At 34.3% G+C, this 14,471-nt stretch overlaps 1 protein-coding gene across 2 annotated transcripts in view; it reads right to left on the reverse strand.

Annotated features, from left to right (window-relative positions):
• Window positions 1–1,256: 1,256 nt before the first annotated feature.
• LOC149072370 (uncharacterized) overlaps window positions 1,257–14,471 on the reverse strand; it is a 38,278-nt gene continuing 25,063 nt past the window's right edge. For both annotated transcript variants that reach the window (XM_089247079.1, XM_089247080.1), the window contains exons 11-14: window positions 10,612–10,722; window positions 7,203–8,119; window positions 4,952–5,069; window positions 1,257–4,723 (exon numbers count right to left, since the gene is read on the reverse strand). In XM_089247079.1, the coding sequence (XP_089103205.1) occupies window positions 4,488–4,723; window positions 4,952–5,069; window positions 7,203–8,119; window positions 10,612–10,722 (1,382 nt within the window). In that variant the 3' untranslated portion in view covers window positions 1,257–4,487. The remainder of the gene's footprint in view (window positions 4,724–4,951; window positions 5,070–7,202; window positions 8,120–10,611; window positions 10,723–14,471) is intronic.

The following is a 14,471-nucleotide window of genomic DNA, read 5'->3' on the forward strand; positions in this document are numbered from 1 at the left end:
GAAGAGTGACCTTGGGGGGCAGATCAGTGAGTGACCAAAAGCGTGACTTGTGTGTAAGCATAGGAGTGATCAAGAGTGACCTAGAGAGGGAGAGCAAAACCAATGAGCGACCAAAAGAGAACATAAGCATGCCAATGATATAAGAGCAAAGAACCAGTTCAGTGATTAATCAAAAGGGTAACCAAAAACTGATCAAGAGAGTGTTAAAGCACGGGAGTGACCAAAAAAGTCACGCCTATAGTCACTGGATATGCTGCAAAAAAGGTAAAGATATCGCATATGTCCGCCTGCCATACAGTGGCATCACAAACTTTGCACAGAGACCTACTATAGATGGTGGTGAATTTGAAGAGTAAGTGGTCGAGAAAATTGGACTAGAATGGGAGGATGGCAAAATTTGTGTAGCCCACATTCAGCAAAACAATAAATAGCCTCTGAGCATACCACTGCATGACTGTATGCAGAAGTTATTTAATCAGCTTTTTCAATTAACTTCCAGTGTAATCCGGCACACCTGGGTCTGATATCTGCCGGATTAGCAAGAGTCTACTGTATATTACATTGTCAAAATGGTTACATTTCTCATCAACACTCAATTTTTTAAATTTTAGCACTACCTATCAGTAATAAATGTAAGTATTTCGACAATAAAACTTTTGAGTCAAATAAAATCTTGTCTTTTTTTGTAAACTGCATCGTCTATATGCTTTCAAATTATTAAAATTTCACTTGTTTTTGCTACTCAGTGTCCACTTTATAGATCTTGGTGATAAAAGAACAATTGTTGTAAACCAACTCGCTCACTTTGAAAAGCTATGCTAATTCAAGTGTATAATTAATAAGTGATTTGTATATATAATATTTATAAACATCATTGGTTTTTTCTGAATAAATTGTACAATACTAACTTCAAAGAAAAACCATTGCGTAAACTGAAAAAAATCATTAACATTTCCAAAAATGTCTGCATGTTGAAAATATGTTTTTCTAATATGTTTTCAGAACTTTTCAGATATCAAAAGCTATATATTCATGTTATATAACATTTCAATTATGTGCTGCATAAGCTTGTTTTGTCTGCAACGATCTCAATTATGCATTTTATGCATATATGATATTGCTGCATTAACTAATTTCAAGACCTTATAACATACACATCGGTTATACATATAACATAACTTCTCGAATCACCTGGGGGTATATTATAACTGGACGACTGTATTTTCAAGGAATAATATTAAATAAAATAAAACAAATAGAACCATTTGCAAATTTAATTTTTTTTCTTTACAGCTCACATGAAGAAATTCTGTACAGTTTATATGTGTGTGTATATAAAATGACATGGAAAAAATACTATGACAAAATCAGGTCTACATCAACACTTCAGCAATCATAGTATGAACACAGGACACGACAATAAAAAAATCAACTATTTCAGTCAGGAGAGTCATTGAACATTGAAGACACTACCTGCTTTACATCTCAGAGGGATGTGTCAAGAGAGTCAGCTCAAAGAGGAATAAACCAACAAATAATAACCTTTAAAAACACATATCACTATCATCTACAAATTTTAAGTAGATGATACTGCCTATTCCATGGCCCCCTGCAATAAACTCAAAATTTAAATCAAGATATTTACCCAAAAAACAAATTAGCAGACCAGCACTTACACGAAAATGCTAGTTGAACTCAAAATACTTTGATACATTTCAACATTATAAACAAAACATGTAAAATCCAACACAAAGTATAAAACAGTCACACAGGGTCACTGATTTCTTACAACAATTGAACATGAATAATGAAAATTGATGAAACAATTTCACATGCATAAGTAACTAAATATAAATGTAATCTTCAGTAGACAGTACCAAAAACACTAATGCTCAAGCTTATCATGCACCAACTTGCAATTATCACCATTTCTCGGAACCTTATTTTTCCCCAAAAATTTTTTAATCTTAATATAAAATAAATACAAATGTAAGGCAGGGTTTAAGCTAGATAAAAAATTCCTTTCACAAAAAAGTGAAAATGGGGAGAAAAGCTTTGGCAAAATGCTACAATGCTAATATAATGATTGATGGTTGGATGTCTACTCGTTCCATACCTCCTGTATGCATTTTTGCAAAAGTGGCTACCACTTTTTTTGCATTCTAAGATTTCCTTTCACATTTTGTAAAAAATGATACCATAGCTTAAACCCTGGTGTAAGGAAAAAAATTAAAAAATTTGCATAAGAAAAATTTTGCTAGACCATTCTCCCAAAGAAAAGCTTTTCAACATTAAAAAAAAGTGAAATTATATAGAAAAAGTAAATATAAGCTACAATGGAAAACCAAAGATCTCTATAATGTGAAAAAACATAGGTACATGATAGATTTTAAACACAAATGATTTTCATGATTCTCTATTATATAAAATTATGTGAAATATATCAATCACAATTTCACAAAAGCAAATACTCAAACTAATTCTAATTTAGTTTGAGTATTTGAAAAATACTTTTTGAAGCCTTCAGAGAAAAGTTTCAAGCCTTTTGTTTGAATTCGAAAACATACAAAATCTGCAAAGCAAATAAGTTCTACAATGATTTATTAGAGATCTGCAACTGTACAAACACTTTTTTACAGTTGCAAATCTGTTTTTCAAAAAAAATAAATAAAATGGCTTAAGATATTAAGCCAAGATCCAGAAAATAGAACACAACTACATTTCACCTGCAGTAAACATCTTCAGTACATGGCACTATATAATCCAACTTGAACAAATAAATACGTTCAGGAGTCTTCAAACGGCTACACTGACTCAAGCTGTAAAAGTTTGTATACATCATTTAAAGCAGGATTCTTTATCTTTGGGTCAGTATTTTTAGCCCTAATCCAAAATCAGCAACAAAAATCAACTCAAAATGAATGGTTCTATTTTGAATTTAAACATTTCATTAAATATTCTTTCTTTTTTTAAAATTAGGGAAACCAGTGGTTTTGAAACAGGATTCCAAGTGGATATGTATGACCCATTTCGGAGAGTCCCTGCAACCCAAGTTTGAGTTGTGATATAGATTTAAAACACATCATTTAAAGAATAAATCTAGCATTAAATTTTTTTTTCAAAATTAGAATGCGGGGATATAATTATTTTCATATCACATAAGTGCTACAAATCAATTGTTTCTCGTCTATTCTATGAACTATAATATTTGGAATACATTTGATCTCAACTTACTTGATCAAGCAGTTGGGGGGGATTTTTGTAATTAAAATCATAGATAATAAAAACTTTATAGCCAATCAACCTGTGAAAAAAAAATTCAGACTCTGCTGCACATACTTCTATAGAAACCAAAACAGAAGAAAGTTTTTATGGCACGATGGATAATTTAGCTGTGAATACAAAGAACTGTATGAAGCGAAACATCAAGGGAGCACAATAATTGTTTTATAAAAGATACAAATTAAAGTATTAATCATCAGCAGGACTGTTTACTGATTCTGTTAGAAACAGGTTTCGCTGCTAAATATATAAAAACCCAGATATTCTGAAAGTTACCGTATCATTTGTATAATACAATTTTTGAGATTCTGAAAGATGCTGGCTACATACAGGTCATGAAAGATTGGGAATTCATCAAAACAGTAAGGAATGCAATTTCATTGAGATAAAAATATTTTCTGATAACATTTCCAGATTTTCTATTGCTTGATAAAAAAATTTTACAATTAAAACTTCATACTGATAAGCCAAGGTAAAAAACCGGTTACTAAGATTGTAAGGCAGTCATTTTTATCCTGGTGTTTTTCATTATACATTTAACAAAAAATGTGAGACAAACACATTTACAGAGAAACAGATCACATTTAATGTTGCCTCAAAAATTTTTCACATTTAACGTTGAAAATCACTTGGTGTATAAAATCAACATGAACTTATGAACTCTTCAAAATGCAAGTGTTCCTCCAAACCCCATAGAAATCAATGTCAAAAGGTTTGATAGAAGCAATCTCACCATCCATCTAAAGGTGAAAAAGCTTTTCATTAAAAAAACAAATAATTTTGATGTAAAAATTGGTCTTTGCCTTTTCCCTTTCAGTAACTCATGTTAAAAGTTTAAATATACAAGCACAGCATTTTATTCAGTAAAAATTACATGAGCACTGTACCCTCTAAACAGCAGGCATACACAACAGCACACTGTGAAATAATTGCTTCTGTTCACTCAAAATCATGAATTTGACCATAGGCATATTGCCAGTCTAAAAATAGAAGAAACAGGTCTACGCGCACATAATAAAAATTAGAGGGAACATTAAACATGTGAGTTTACACAGATAGCCAGACAAATTTTAAAGGTTTAAATTATACTAGTGCAAAACAAATTTAAAAATGGGATTGTGGGAGTGGAATAGAAACAGTTCATTTTTGAGATTGAAAAAAAAAGAGGTGAATGTACATAAGAAATTAAAAACCAGATGGACACATCACTTAGAACTATATGAACTTGCTCCATAACCTGATGCAGTGGAACCACCTTGCTGCCCATAGTACTGGTTATAGGATGGTTGTTGATAATATTGGTTCCACTGTTGCTGATACTGGTTTGGAGCAGCTTGATTTGATGCTTGAGGTGGGGCTGATGAGGATGAGACTGGATTCCACTGCTGATTTGAAGCAGATCCTGAAGCACCTTGAGACTGATACCCATATGACTGATAACCTATTTAAAAAATAAATAATATTAAGTAATTCAGAAACTTGTTTGAGTATTCAACAGAAAATTGAATGCGTTAATTATGCAAACACCTTAAAAGAAAGTATCACATCATAGGTTTTAACCAGTGTTTTGCACTACTCCAGGGTTCCACAACAGCTTTTTTACTTTACCCTCTTGAGTTGTCAGCAACTCAAATATATTTGGCAAAAAATTCTCTAACACAACTGATACCTGTAGAAGCAGGTGAACTGTAGCTGGAATACGACTGGCTATATCCAGGGTAAGTGGAAGATACTGAATCACTGGACACTTGTTCAGACTTGACAGATGAGTATGCTCCATACCCAATCTAAGAAAATGGTTAAAAAAAAATTGCACTTACACACATACAAATATATTTCTAAATCATGTTAATCTAATAATCTAGGAAATATGTTTTTTCCATATTTCAAACTTATTCCTTTAACCAGCATAATCATTTTCAATCATGCACATTGAAAAAATAGCATATATTCTTTCAAAAAGTTGTTTGAATATTTTGTGCACATACTAGTGCTTTCCCTCCCTCAAGTCAGAAAACACAAAACCAAAAAGAGAAATATTCAATTGCACATACTCAGACCCGCCAACGAGTATTTATATATTCTTAGAGCTTATTCTGAAAATAACATCTCAATCTCAGTTGTTCTAATTTATTGAACTCCCAGAATCAGCATAAGACTCAAATGAACAAAATACATCTATCTATGAAATTGTCACAAGCATGATAATTAATGCATGAATGAATGAAGAAAATTGTTAAATCCATAATTATAGCACTTGCATAATGGATTCAACAATTTTCTTTAAAAATTCAACTAAAAATTGTTTTGGTGTCTAGAATTTTTTTTAAATTTGTTCAACCCTGCCTTATAAGTTAGAACCTTTAATGCCAGATCTAGAAGGGGGGGGGTGGCAAAATTTAGAAAGCTGCAGTTTTAGGTGGGGACAAAGAATACGATTAAATTTTAAAAGGTTAAAATTATACAAGTGCAATACAGGTTTGAAAATGGGATGGGAGTGGAATAGATGATAAAATATGCATTATAAAATTGTCCAATTTTAATGTTGTGGGGGTGGCAAAAATCCTAGTTACGGCCCTGCCCTTTCTTCTTAATCAGAATTTTGATAAACCTAGACCCTCTCCAACTGGCAGGACATGAGGAGTCATTCATCTATCAGTCACACCTAAGTATTTATCTGGCATTCGATTGCACATCTTGCCATTACAAGCAGATTACATCAAATTCTCAAATATATATACTTCGGTAAATCATTAAAAAAAAAAATTTTTCGTTCATTTCCCTAGAATAAAAAAGGGCGGGGCAAAGCTGTGAGTTTGGACTGATGTCACCCATGGATAGAGTTTAAAACAGGTCTTTTGCTATATTAAAAAGCTTATTAAGTAATCACAGCTGTGCCATCAGGTAAGACAGAACTCTGCAAAGCACGACAGTATGTTGTCTGCCTGTCAGGGTCAGAGAATAAAAAGTTTTGTCCCCTTATAAAAATAAAAAATGGGACATATGGTCAGCATATAAAATGTAGACGGACACCTCAGGCACCACTAAACATTTTTGACCTCTGGCATTCCTGGCCCCGAGCCTCACCCCAACATCATCAATAACTTAACGCCTATGGGCCAGCATTGTAATACCTATTGAATTATATCTACCCACTGTGTTATGATCGAACATAAAGCATGTATAAAAAAACTCTTTCAATGCAAACAGGCCACCATGTTTGTTTATGTTCATAGAGTTGGATGACTGACCACTGTTCAAGCAGGGTACTGCGGTTAGAGGTCAGATGATGTGGCGTCACAAGAGCTTTTTCATTTTAATTGAGAATGGGGTTGCTTTCTAAAGGAAACAAGAATTGGCAGCGGAAAACCGTAAACTTTAAATTTCTTTTTTTCATGTTGATGGCAATAATTGAAACCTGGCAATATGAATTCATAATCCTGAAGTCCTGTAAACATTCTGAAATCCGGTATTGTCTGGCAAAATCCAGAGAGTCAGAATTGTCTGGCAAAATCCAGAAAGTCAGAATTGTCTGCATATTGTGCATGTACTCCCTATATTCGACTTTTAAAGGGAGCAAAAAAAAAAATACTTCAAATTTTTTTCCCTTGAGAGATAAAAAGCCAATAATTTTTTAAACCATGTTAAAATGCAATTATGCATTAGGAATTTAATTAAAACACTTATTAATAAATGGCGGCTTTTGTAATTTTACAAATTTTTATTTATTCTTTATTCTTAAGTAACCATTCACACCACCTTTTCATTCATATAACAAAGAGAACTGAAAAGGATAAAAAAATTTTGGACATTTTCTGAAATAAATGTCACATGTAAGAAGTTAAGGAGGCAAGATATCTAGGACTTTGATGTCAAAAAGTTGAAAAATATATATTTTCCTTAAGCAACAGACTACCTACCTGATTTTGTGAAGAAGAAACTTGATCACTTTGAAAAGGTGGCTGGCTTGAACTTTGATATCTTCCTCCACTGTTGTTGCCACCACCTCTGTAACCACTACCTGGACGATTTCCTCCCTCATGGCCACCACTGGCATAACCACGATTTCCCCCACCTCTCCCACTGAATCCACCAGCAGATCCAGCATCACTGTAGCCACTACTAGCATTTGTTGTTCCCCCTCTTCCATATCCACCTTTATTTCCATGTTCACTGAAACCACTTCCTGAACTTCTTTCACTGAAACCCCCCCTTCTTCCTCCTCTACCATTATAGCCTCCAGCATAACCTCCTCGATCTGCATCTCTGCCACTTCCATATCCACCCCTGTCACTTTCTCCACCACCAAAACCAGAGTCTGCATATCCACTCCCACCATATATATCTCCCCCTCTACCATAACCTCTATCCTCTTTGCCACCAAAATTACCAGAACTGTCATTTTTAAAACTACCATCATAATTTCTTTTTCCATATCCATCACCATAATCACCAGGTGTGTGGGGTCCCGGATATGCTTCTCTATTCTCATTATAAGTATTTTTATATCTGGATCCAACATCTCTCTCCCCATAACCTTTTGGTTCATTTCCATAGCTTTCATTATATCTAGATTCCGTTCCATAACCACTCCCATAGTTATCAGAACCAAATCTTTCATTGTAAGAAGGTTCTCTATTTCCACCACTGCCTCCAAACCCACCTCCCCCCCTTCCACCTCTAGATCCCCTACCAAAACCACCTGATCGGTCATAAGCTGGTAATCCACCACCAGCATGGCCTCCTCTATAGTCCCCACCACTTGGTCTACTACTGAATCCACCAGGTCCACTGCCATTACCACCAAATCCTCCTCCTCTATTGCCACCTCGACCACCTAAAACAAAAAAGCGAGAGGAAAGGTACTCAAAACTGGCACTTAGTTTCATATAAATCTGCTTTATACAAGTGGTTATTGTTATAAAAATCAGACAGAAAAACATTGTAGTTGGTTTTGATTGAGAATTTTTTTTAAAGCAACTTAAGTTTGAAGTTTACATAAAATGGTTTCTACAAAAGTAACAGTATTTTTTCTAGCATGCAAACATACCAATTCTCTAATAATCATATACAGTGAAACCTATCCAAGAAGGACCTTTATGAAAACAAAAGGAGAATCAACATAATTTCAATGATCATACTTTTTAAATAATGAGAAAACCTGTTTGAGATGAACACTGCCAGGGGTGGGAAGTGACTAAGTCCATTTCGGAGCAGCTTTGGAGCAGCAAAATTCAGGATTCGGAGCAGTTTTGGAGCAGCAAAATATGGGATTCGGAGCAGATATTTATAAATTGGAGCAGTGAAATTAACAAGAATATTTTCGTTAACCCTCAACCCTTTTCAAAATAAAACTGCACTGTCTTTTGTTATCAAACATCTTTTCATCAGCTTGATTTTTAGTGTTTTAGGCTTTTGACACCTTGTTTGAAAGAGTGGCTGTCATAAAAATTTTTGCACCCGTCTATTTAAGATGATTTTTGCTTACTGAGGGCACTATTTGCTGCCTTGAACAGCAGCACTTCAAATAAGCTAGAAAAATTTTATAAGTTTTTAACTTTTTTATACTTGGAAAGAAATTGTTGCAAAATGGGAGAGAATTTCGGAAGAATTGTTTGGCAATTCAGCACTCATTATCTGGCGATCTGACACTCGCTATTTGGCGATATTGACGATTTAACGCTCGTTATTCTGCAACATTAGCGATTTAACGCTCGTTATTCGGCAAAGTTTCTAAACTAACATTCGTAATTCGGCGGACATGCGCTTTTCACTCCCGGAATGAAATTTTTTTTCATGAAACATTGGGATTTAAAACAATGACAATCGACTACAGTAATTTCTGCTTTAATTTTTTAAACGGAACCACTTGAATTTGCACTTCAACGCTGAAAGGCATTGCAAACCATTTTCAGTTCCACGATCACGGACAGTATCAGGGTTTCGCGATGGAAAGCCCGATCAGGCGCCGATAGTTTAAGTATAGTGGGATAAAACACGTTTTTCTCGCAAAGAAACGTTTCGTGGCTAGCAGGAACAAAAATTTTTTGCCGTCCTTTCCGAAATTCCGGGCATACTGAAACAAAATTCGCTATTTGGCGCAGAAAAATGCGAAAATACGCTATTGGAGCAGGATGGCACAAGATATTAGTTTTGGCGCAGTGCGGCGCAATTGGCGCAGAGTTCCCACCCCTGCACTGCTTAACACTTTCACTGCAGAGCCTAATTTGTTTTTAGTCTCTCCAGCAGATTTTTTTTTATAAATAAAAGTGACCAAGAGAGTCTGCAAGCACATGAGTGAACAAAAGAGTAACTGAGCATGAGCAAAATGTAAAACTAAATGATTAGTAAGTTTAAAAATTAAAAAACAACTTTAGAATCATGTTTTTGCGTGCAAAAAACTGTTCATTTGTATCAAGAAACAATTATTAGGATGTGGATGTATTAAAAAATAAAAATGTAAAAATTACCAAAAATGTCATTTCAGAAAATGGAAAGAGGGCCCGTAGAGTGAACAAACTCAAAATAGGTATAAAGAACTTCGAATGTTCACAGTGGCTGCAATGCAAATTCAAGGACCCCATCCCCACAAGTACCATTCTATAGTGATCCCAAAAAAACCGATGTGACAACAAACACTGGCTGGAACAAGACAATGATGACAATAGTCTTATCATTTGCACATGCCGTCGTCCGCAGTGAAAGTGCTAATGCTGAAACAAAAGCCATATTTTGCCTGTTTTCAACTGAACTTTTGGACAGTCCCATTAACTCAATAAAAAATGTCCCACATTTTTTTTTCAAGATAAAGATTGTTAGGCTCATAAGAACCATGTAAAAATTTGGAACATAGATTTACAGTTTTTAAATGCAAACCTCCCAGCACATTGTTTGAATCAGCCTTGCAACACCAAGCTCATCGAGGCTAACATAATGCTCTTTTTAAGGTAGTTTCCTTTTATATTAAAGTTGGTTTTTATAAGTCCCTACAGAAGGTAGGAAATTATATTTGAAGTATGCCAAAAATGTGCATCAGGAACAGTTAATACATTCCAGACAGCTTTTCATAACTAGAAATTTACTTTAGTTTCACTCAGAGAATATGTAGGATCAGGATTTTTATGCTTTTAAAGTAATTAGGATAAAAACCTGAAATCCAAAATTTGGGTTTTTTAACCAATCTGTGGTGACATTGTGCTTTAGGGCCTAAAAATTCTAGCCCTACTCGAAAGTGTCTATTCAAACTTTAAATATTTTTAATTGAAAATTTTTTAAAACTTTAAATACACTCAGAGAATAAAATGTCCAATAGAAAAAAGAAAAACACACCTCTTTGGGGAGATTGCTGACCATATCCGCCTTGAGAATTATCATTCCATGAGTTTCGTGGACCTGGACTATTAAAACCACCACGTCCTCTATCTCTGTCTCGGTCAAAACCTTATAGAGAAATGAATTATACATTCAATCAGTTACAATAACACCCAAGAAGCCACAGAATTGTGTTGTAGCCAAGGTTGGAGTTTTTATGGTGTACGAAATATATAATCAAACAATATACACTATAGAACCAACATAAAATTTTTCTTTATCAAAGTAAAGAGATTATTTAAAGCGTCCTGTATATATTTGCAATCATATCGTCTCTAATGTAATAATTTTCTCAAATTAAACAAATAAAACTTCGTCCCATATGATTGAATCAGGGTTCTACTGCATATTGTATAATGATTATTTCACCCTAATGAATAAATACAGAAATTTCTGAAGCTTGGTTGTAATAAAATGATTATACGAATGATAAAATTATATTTGAAATAGAATACATCCATTACTCTATGTAATCATTGTTTTAAAAAATACAGTTGAACTTCAAACACTATAATAAGGGGAGAAAAATCTAACATTTTCTAGTATTAGCTGTGACTCATGAAATCTGTGAAAGAATAGAAATTCTGATAAGACTATAAATAGTCATTCTGAAGTTTAAATGAATACAAGAGAAATCATAGGTTAGAACATGAATGTGAACAAAATGTCAGATTCATAAAATGGCAAATGACCAATAACCAAAAGCAGTACGCTAAAATTAAGACCCTTTTTCAGAAGTGTAAAAAATACTCTCTCAACACAAAAACAAACTTTTTAAATGAAATTATTCAAACTTAAATAAAGCTGTAACAGGCTTTGCTTATAACTAACAGCTAAAAAATCACAAAATTTATGCACTGCATGACTAAGGTGGACTTACACTGTAAAAGTTTCATAAAAGTTCATTTATAAAACTTGAAAAATTCAACCAATAAGGTTTATCGGTTATATTCGAGCAAATATAACCAATTACCTTCTTGGTTGCATTTTTTAAGTTTTATAAATGAACTTTAATCAAACTTTTATAGCATAATTACGGCCTTATACCATTGATGCAACAGCATATATTTTGGAGCAAAAATTCTGAAAATGGAGTAGTAATAACAGACTATATCTGCAATACAAGAGGTACTTTTTCCCTAAAATGCTGGAAGTTTCGCCAAAAATGATTTTAACAGATAAAATCAATTTTCCTCAAAAATTAGTCCATTTAAAATTTTTCTGAAGTATCTGTCATTGCTAAAGCATGCAATACTGAAATGAAAAAACCAATTTGACTTTTTTCAAAATATGCACATGTATGCTGAAAGCCAAAGCAAGAATTTCTGACCCTCCCCCAACAACATATACATAGGACAATAAAAAAAAAATATTTTAATTTTCAAAAAAAAAAATGTAATTTAAATAGAACACCGTCCCCCACCTCATATGCACTGGAACCTAGGAGCTCAAGGGCTGTACTACCTGCTCATGCTTATTCTCATCCGATCCGAATTATAAGCATAGGTTCATAAGCATGACGTTAAGAATAATCCGAAAAACGATACCAAGGAATTATTCGTAGGCTCACTCCTTAACCTCACGTGACGTGAAAAAGGAAAAATCAAAGAAATCGCTTTCTACACAGGGAAAAGCTATTTTTCCCTTTGGTCGATCGACCACTGACCAATCAAAATTAAGCTTGGCATATACAACTACTACTATACATTTACTGAATATTTTGTTCAGCGACGGTGGCAACGCAATTCATTTTTGATGCACGTGCAGAGCATTCGTGTTGTTGTTTTCTTTCCACATTCTTTAACGTCAAAAATGGAAGGTGTTAGCGGGCTATCGGCTAGATAAGTTTTTTTACTTTTTTTAATGGGGAGGATGGAAAATAAGAGTATATGAGAAGAGTTATTTCTATAATTAAAATATATTTTTCAGCGTGTAAATATTATTCAGAAAAATATTTCAGCATTATAATTAATTTATTGAAGTTCTTTTTAAGCCGTACCTCTCTCTCAAAAGGAACTACCAAAATCACATTGGGATAAAAATGTATTGTCCTCCATTGCCTATTTTGATGGACGTGGGTGATTATTACTTTGCTTCATTTATTTTATATATATGTATATAATTTTAGGATAATATAATTATATCATCGAGAAATATACCGTGAAAAAAAAATCTCGAAAAGACTCGAAAAAATATAGCTGTAGAGGGAATTATCGTTATATCGAGTATCGTTGTAGCGAGGTTTCACTGTATACTACACTTGGATTTCTAATTGAATCTGTCCAATCAATTGTAAAAAGCCGACGAAATTGCAGTTTTCTTTCAAGGAAAAACACAACTTAAGTCATCGTAATAAATTTCCAAGTCCAAGAAATAAATTTTTCGTATTTTCCACTCGCATGCGAGTAGAAAATACGATTATCCGATGCTTAAGAAGTGGGTCTCCCCTATCCTTATCGTCATCCGAATATTCGGAGAAATACGATGCTTGTTTTCCGAGGGAGAATGCCGCTAGTACGGAAATTTCCCTTTCATGCTTATATTGTCATAATCGGCGCGGATACGGATCGGATTCCTGATAAGCATGAGGAGATAGTACAGCCCCAGGCTCCATAAGTCCTTGCCTCTAAGAAACTTTGAGAGAAAGCTGAGGCTCTCAATTTGTGAACATTGAGTGCAATCTACTGAGAAATTGAATTTTCTGGATGTTATGCCAAAACCAATATTTGGAAAGAAAAGTGATTTGTCTCCTCCGGGAATCGAACCCAGATCCCCTTGCATACCAGGCAAGTGCGCTTACCAATACACCAGAGATTCCTTATAATCCTTATTGATTGCAATCCATCCATGCATATGCCCTTTCAGTCGTGTGCCTTCTTGTGGTCCCAGGTCAACTTTACCTCGGGACCCTTCTTGAAAGGGTTTTCAAATATAATGCAAAATGAGTGCATTTTTTGTGGGGTCCCACGCAGCTCGAAGGCCCAGGTTGCCCCCATCCTAGATAAAGGCCTGTCTAGACCCCTTAGCAATGGTTTTTGTGATATCAGAGGTCTTTCAGCATCTGCAACGAAATTGGGAATTCTCATTGACGAGCGGCTTAGGTTTTCTGAACATTGTGCAGCGGTGGTCAAAAAAGCAAATAGAATGCTTGGTTTCATTTTCAAAAAGATTTCTTCGTGTTCTTCTAAAGTCATTCTTCCGCTTTTCCGAGGCTTAGTTCGTCCTGGACTGGAGTATGCTGTAACGTTTTGGAGACCATACCTACAGAGAAACATAGACTTGATTGAAGGGAATGCTGAGAAGAGCTATGCGTGTTCTTATTGGCACACAGGGCCTGAGTTATGAAGACAGATTTCATTTTTCGAATGTTTACATTGGATGAACGCAGGTGTTAAGGAGATGTGATCAAAGTGTTCAAAATTTTCGACGGGATGGATAGGATGGACCATGAATAAGTGCACCGTCAATCGACTGCTTTTACAATGCAAGGTTATAGTGTCACAGGGAATTTTTTTCTAATAGGGTTAATAAATGGAATAGCTTACCCCAGGAGGTAGTAAATTCGAACACAATTGACACATTTAAAAATAAATACGATAAACATGTTGAGGTAAATCGAGAAGCTATCAATACTTAGAATTAGATAACCATAATCATTCTTTATGGGCCATTGTATATTTCATCATGTGTATATATTGTTTGTAATTGCATTTTTAATTGTGTTGCTGTATTTTTCAAATATGATATCCATATTTGTTATGGGCATCTTTTCTCAGCGACCTTATTGGTCATTTTGCCTGTTGTGTGTTGTATTTGTA

This window comes from Pholcus phalangioides, unplaced genomic scaffold (genome assembly GCF_987345545.1).
Source record: "Pholcus phalangioides strain wild (caught in Gottingen) unplaced genomic scaffold, Ppha-v1.0 ptg000017l_1, whole genome shotgun sequence".
NCBI lineage: Eukaryota > Metazoa > Arthropoda > Arachnida > Araneae > Pholcidae > Pholcus > Pholcus phalangioides.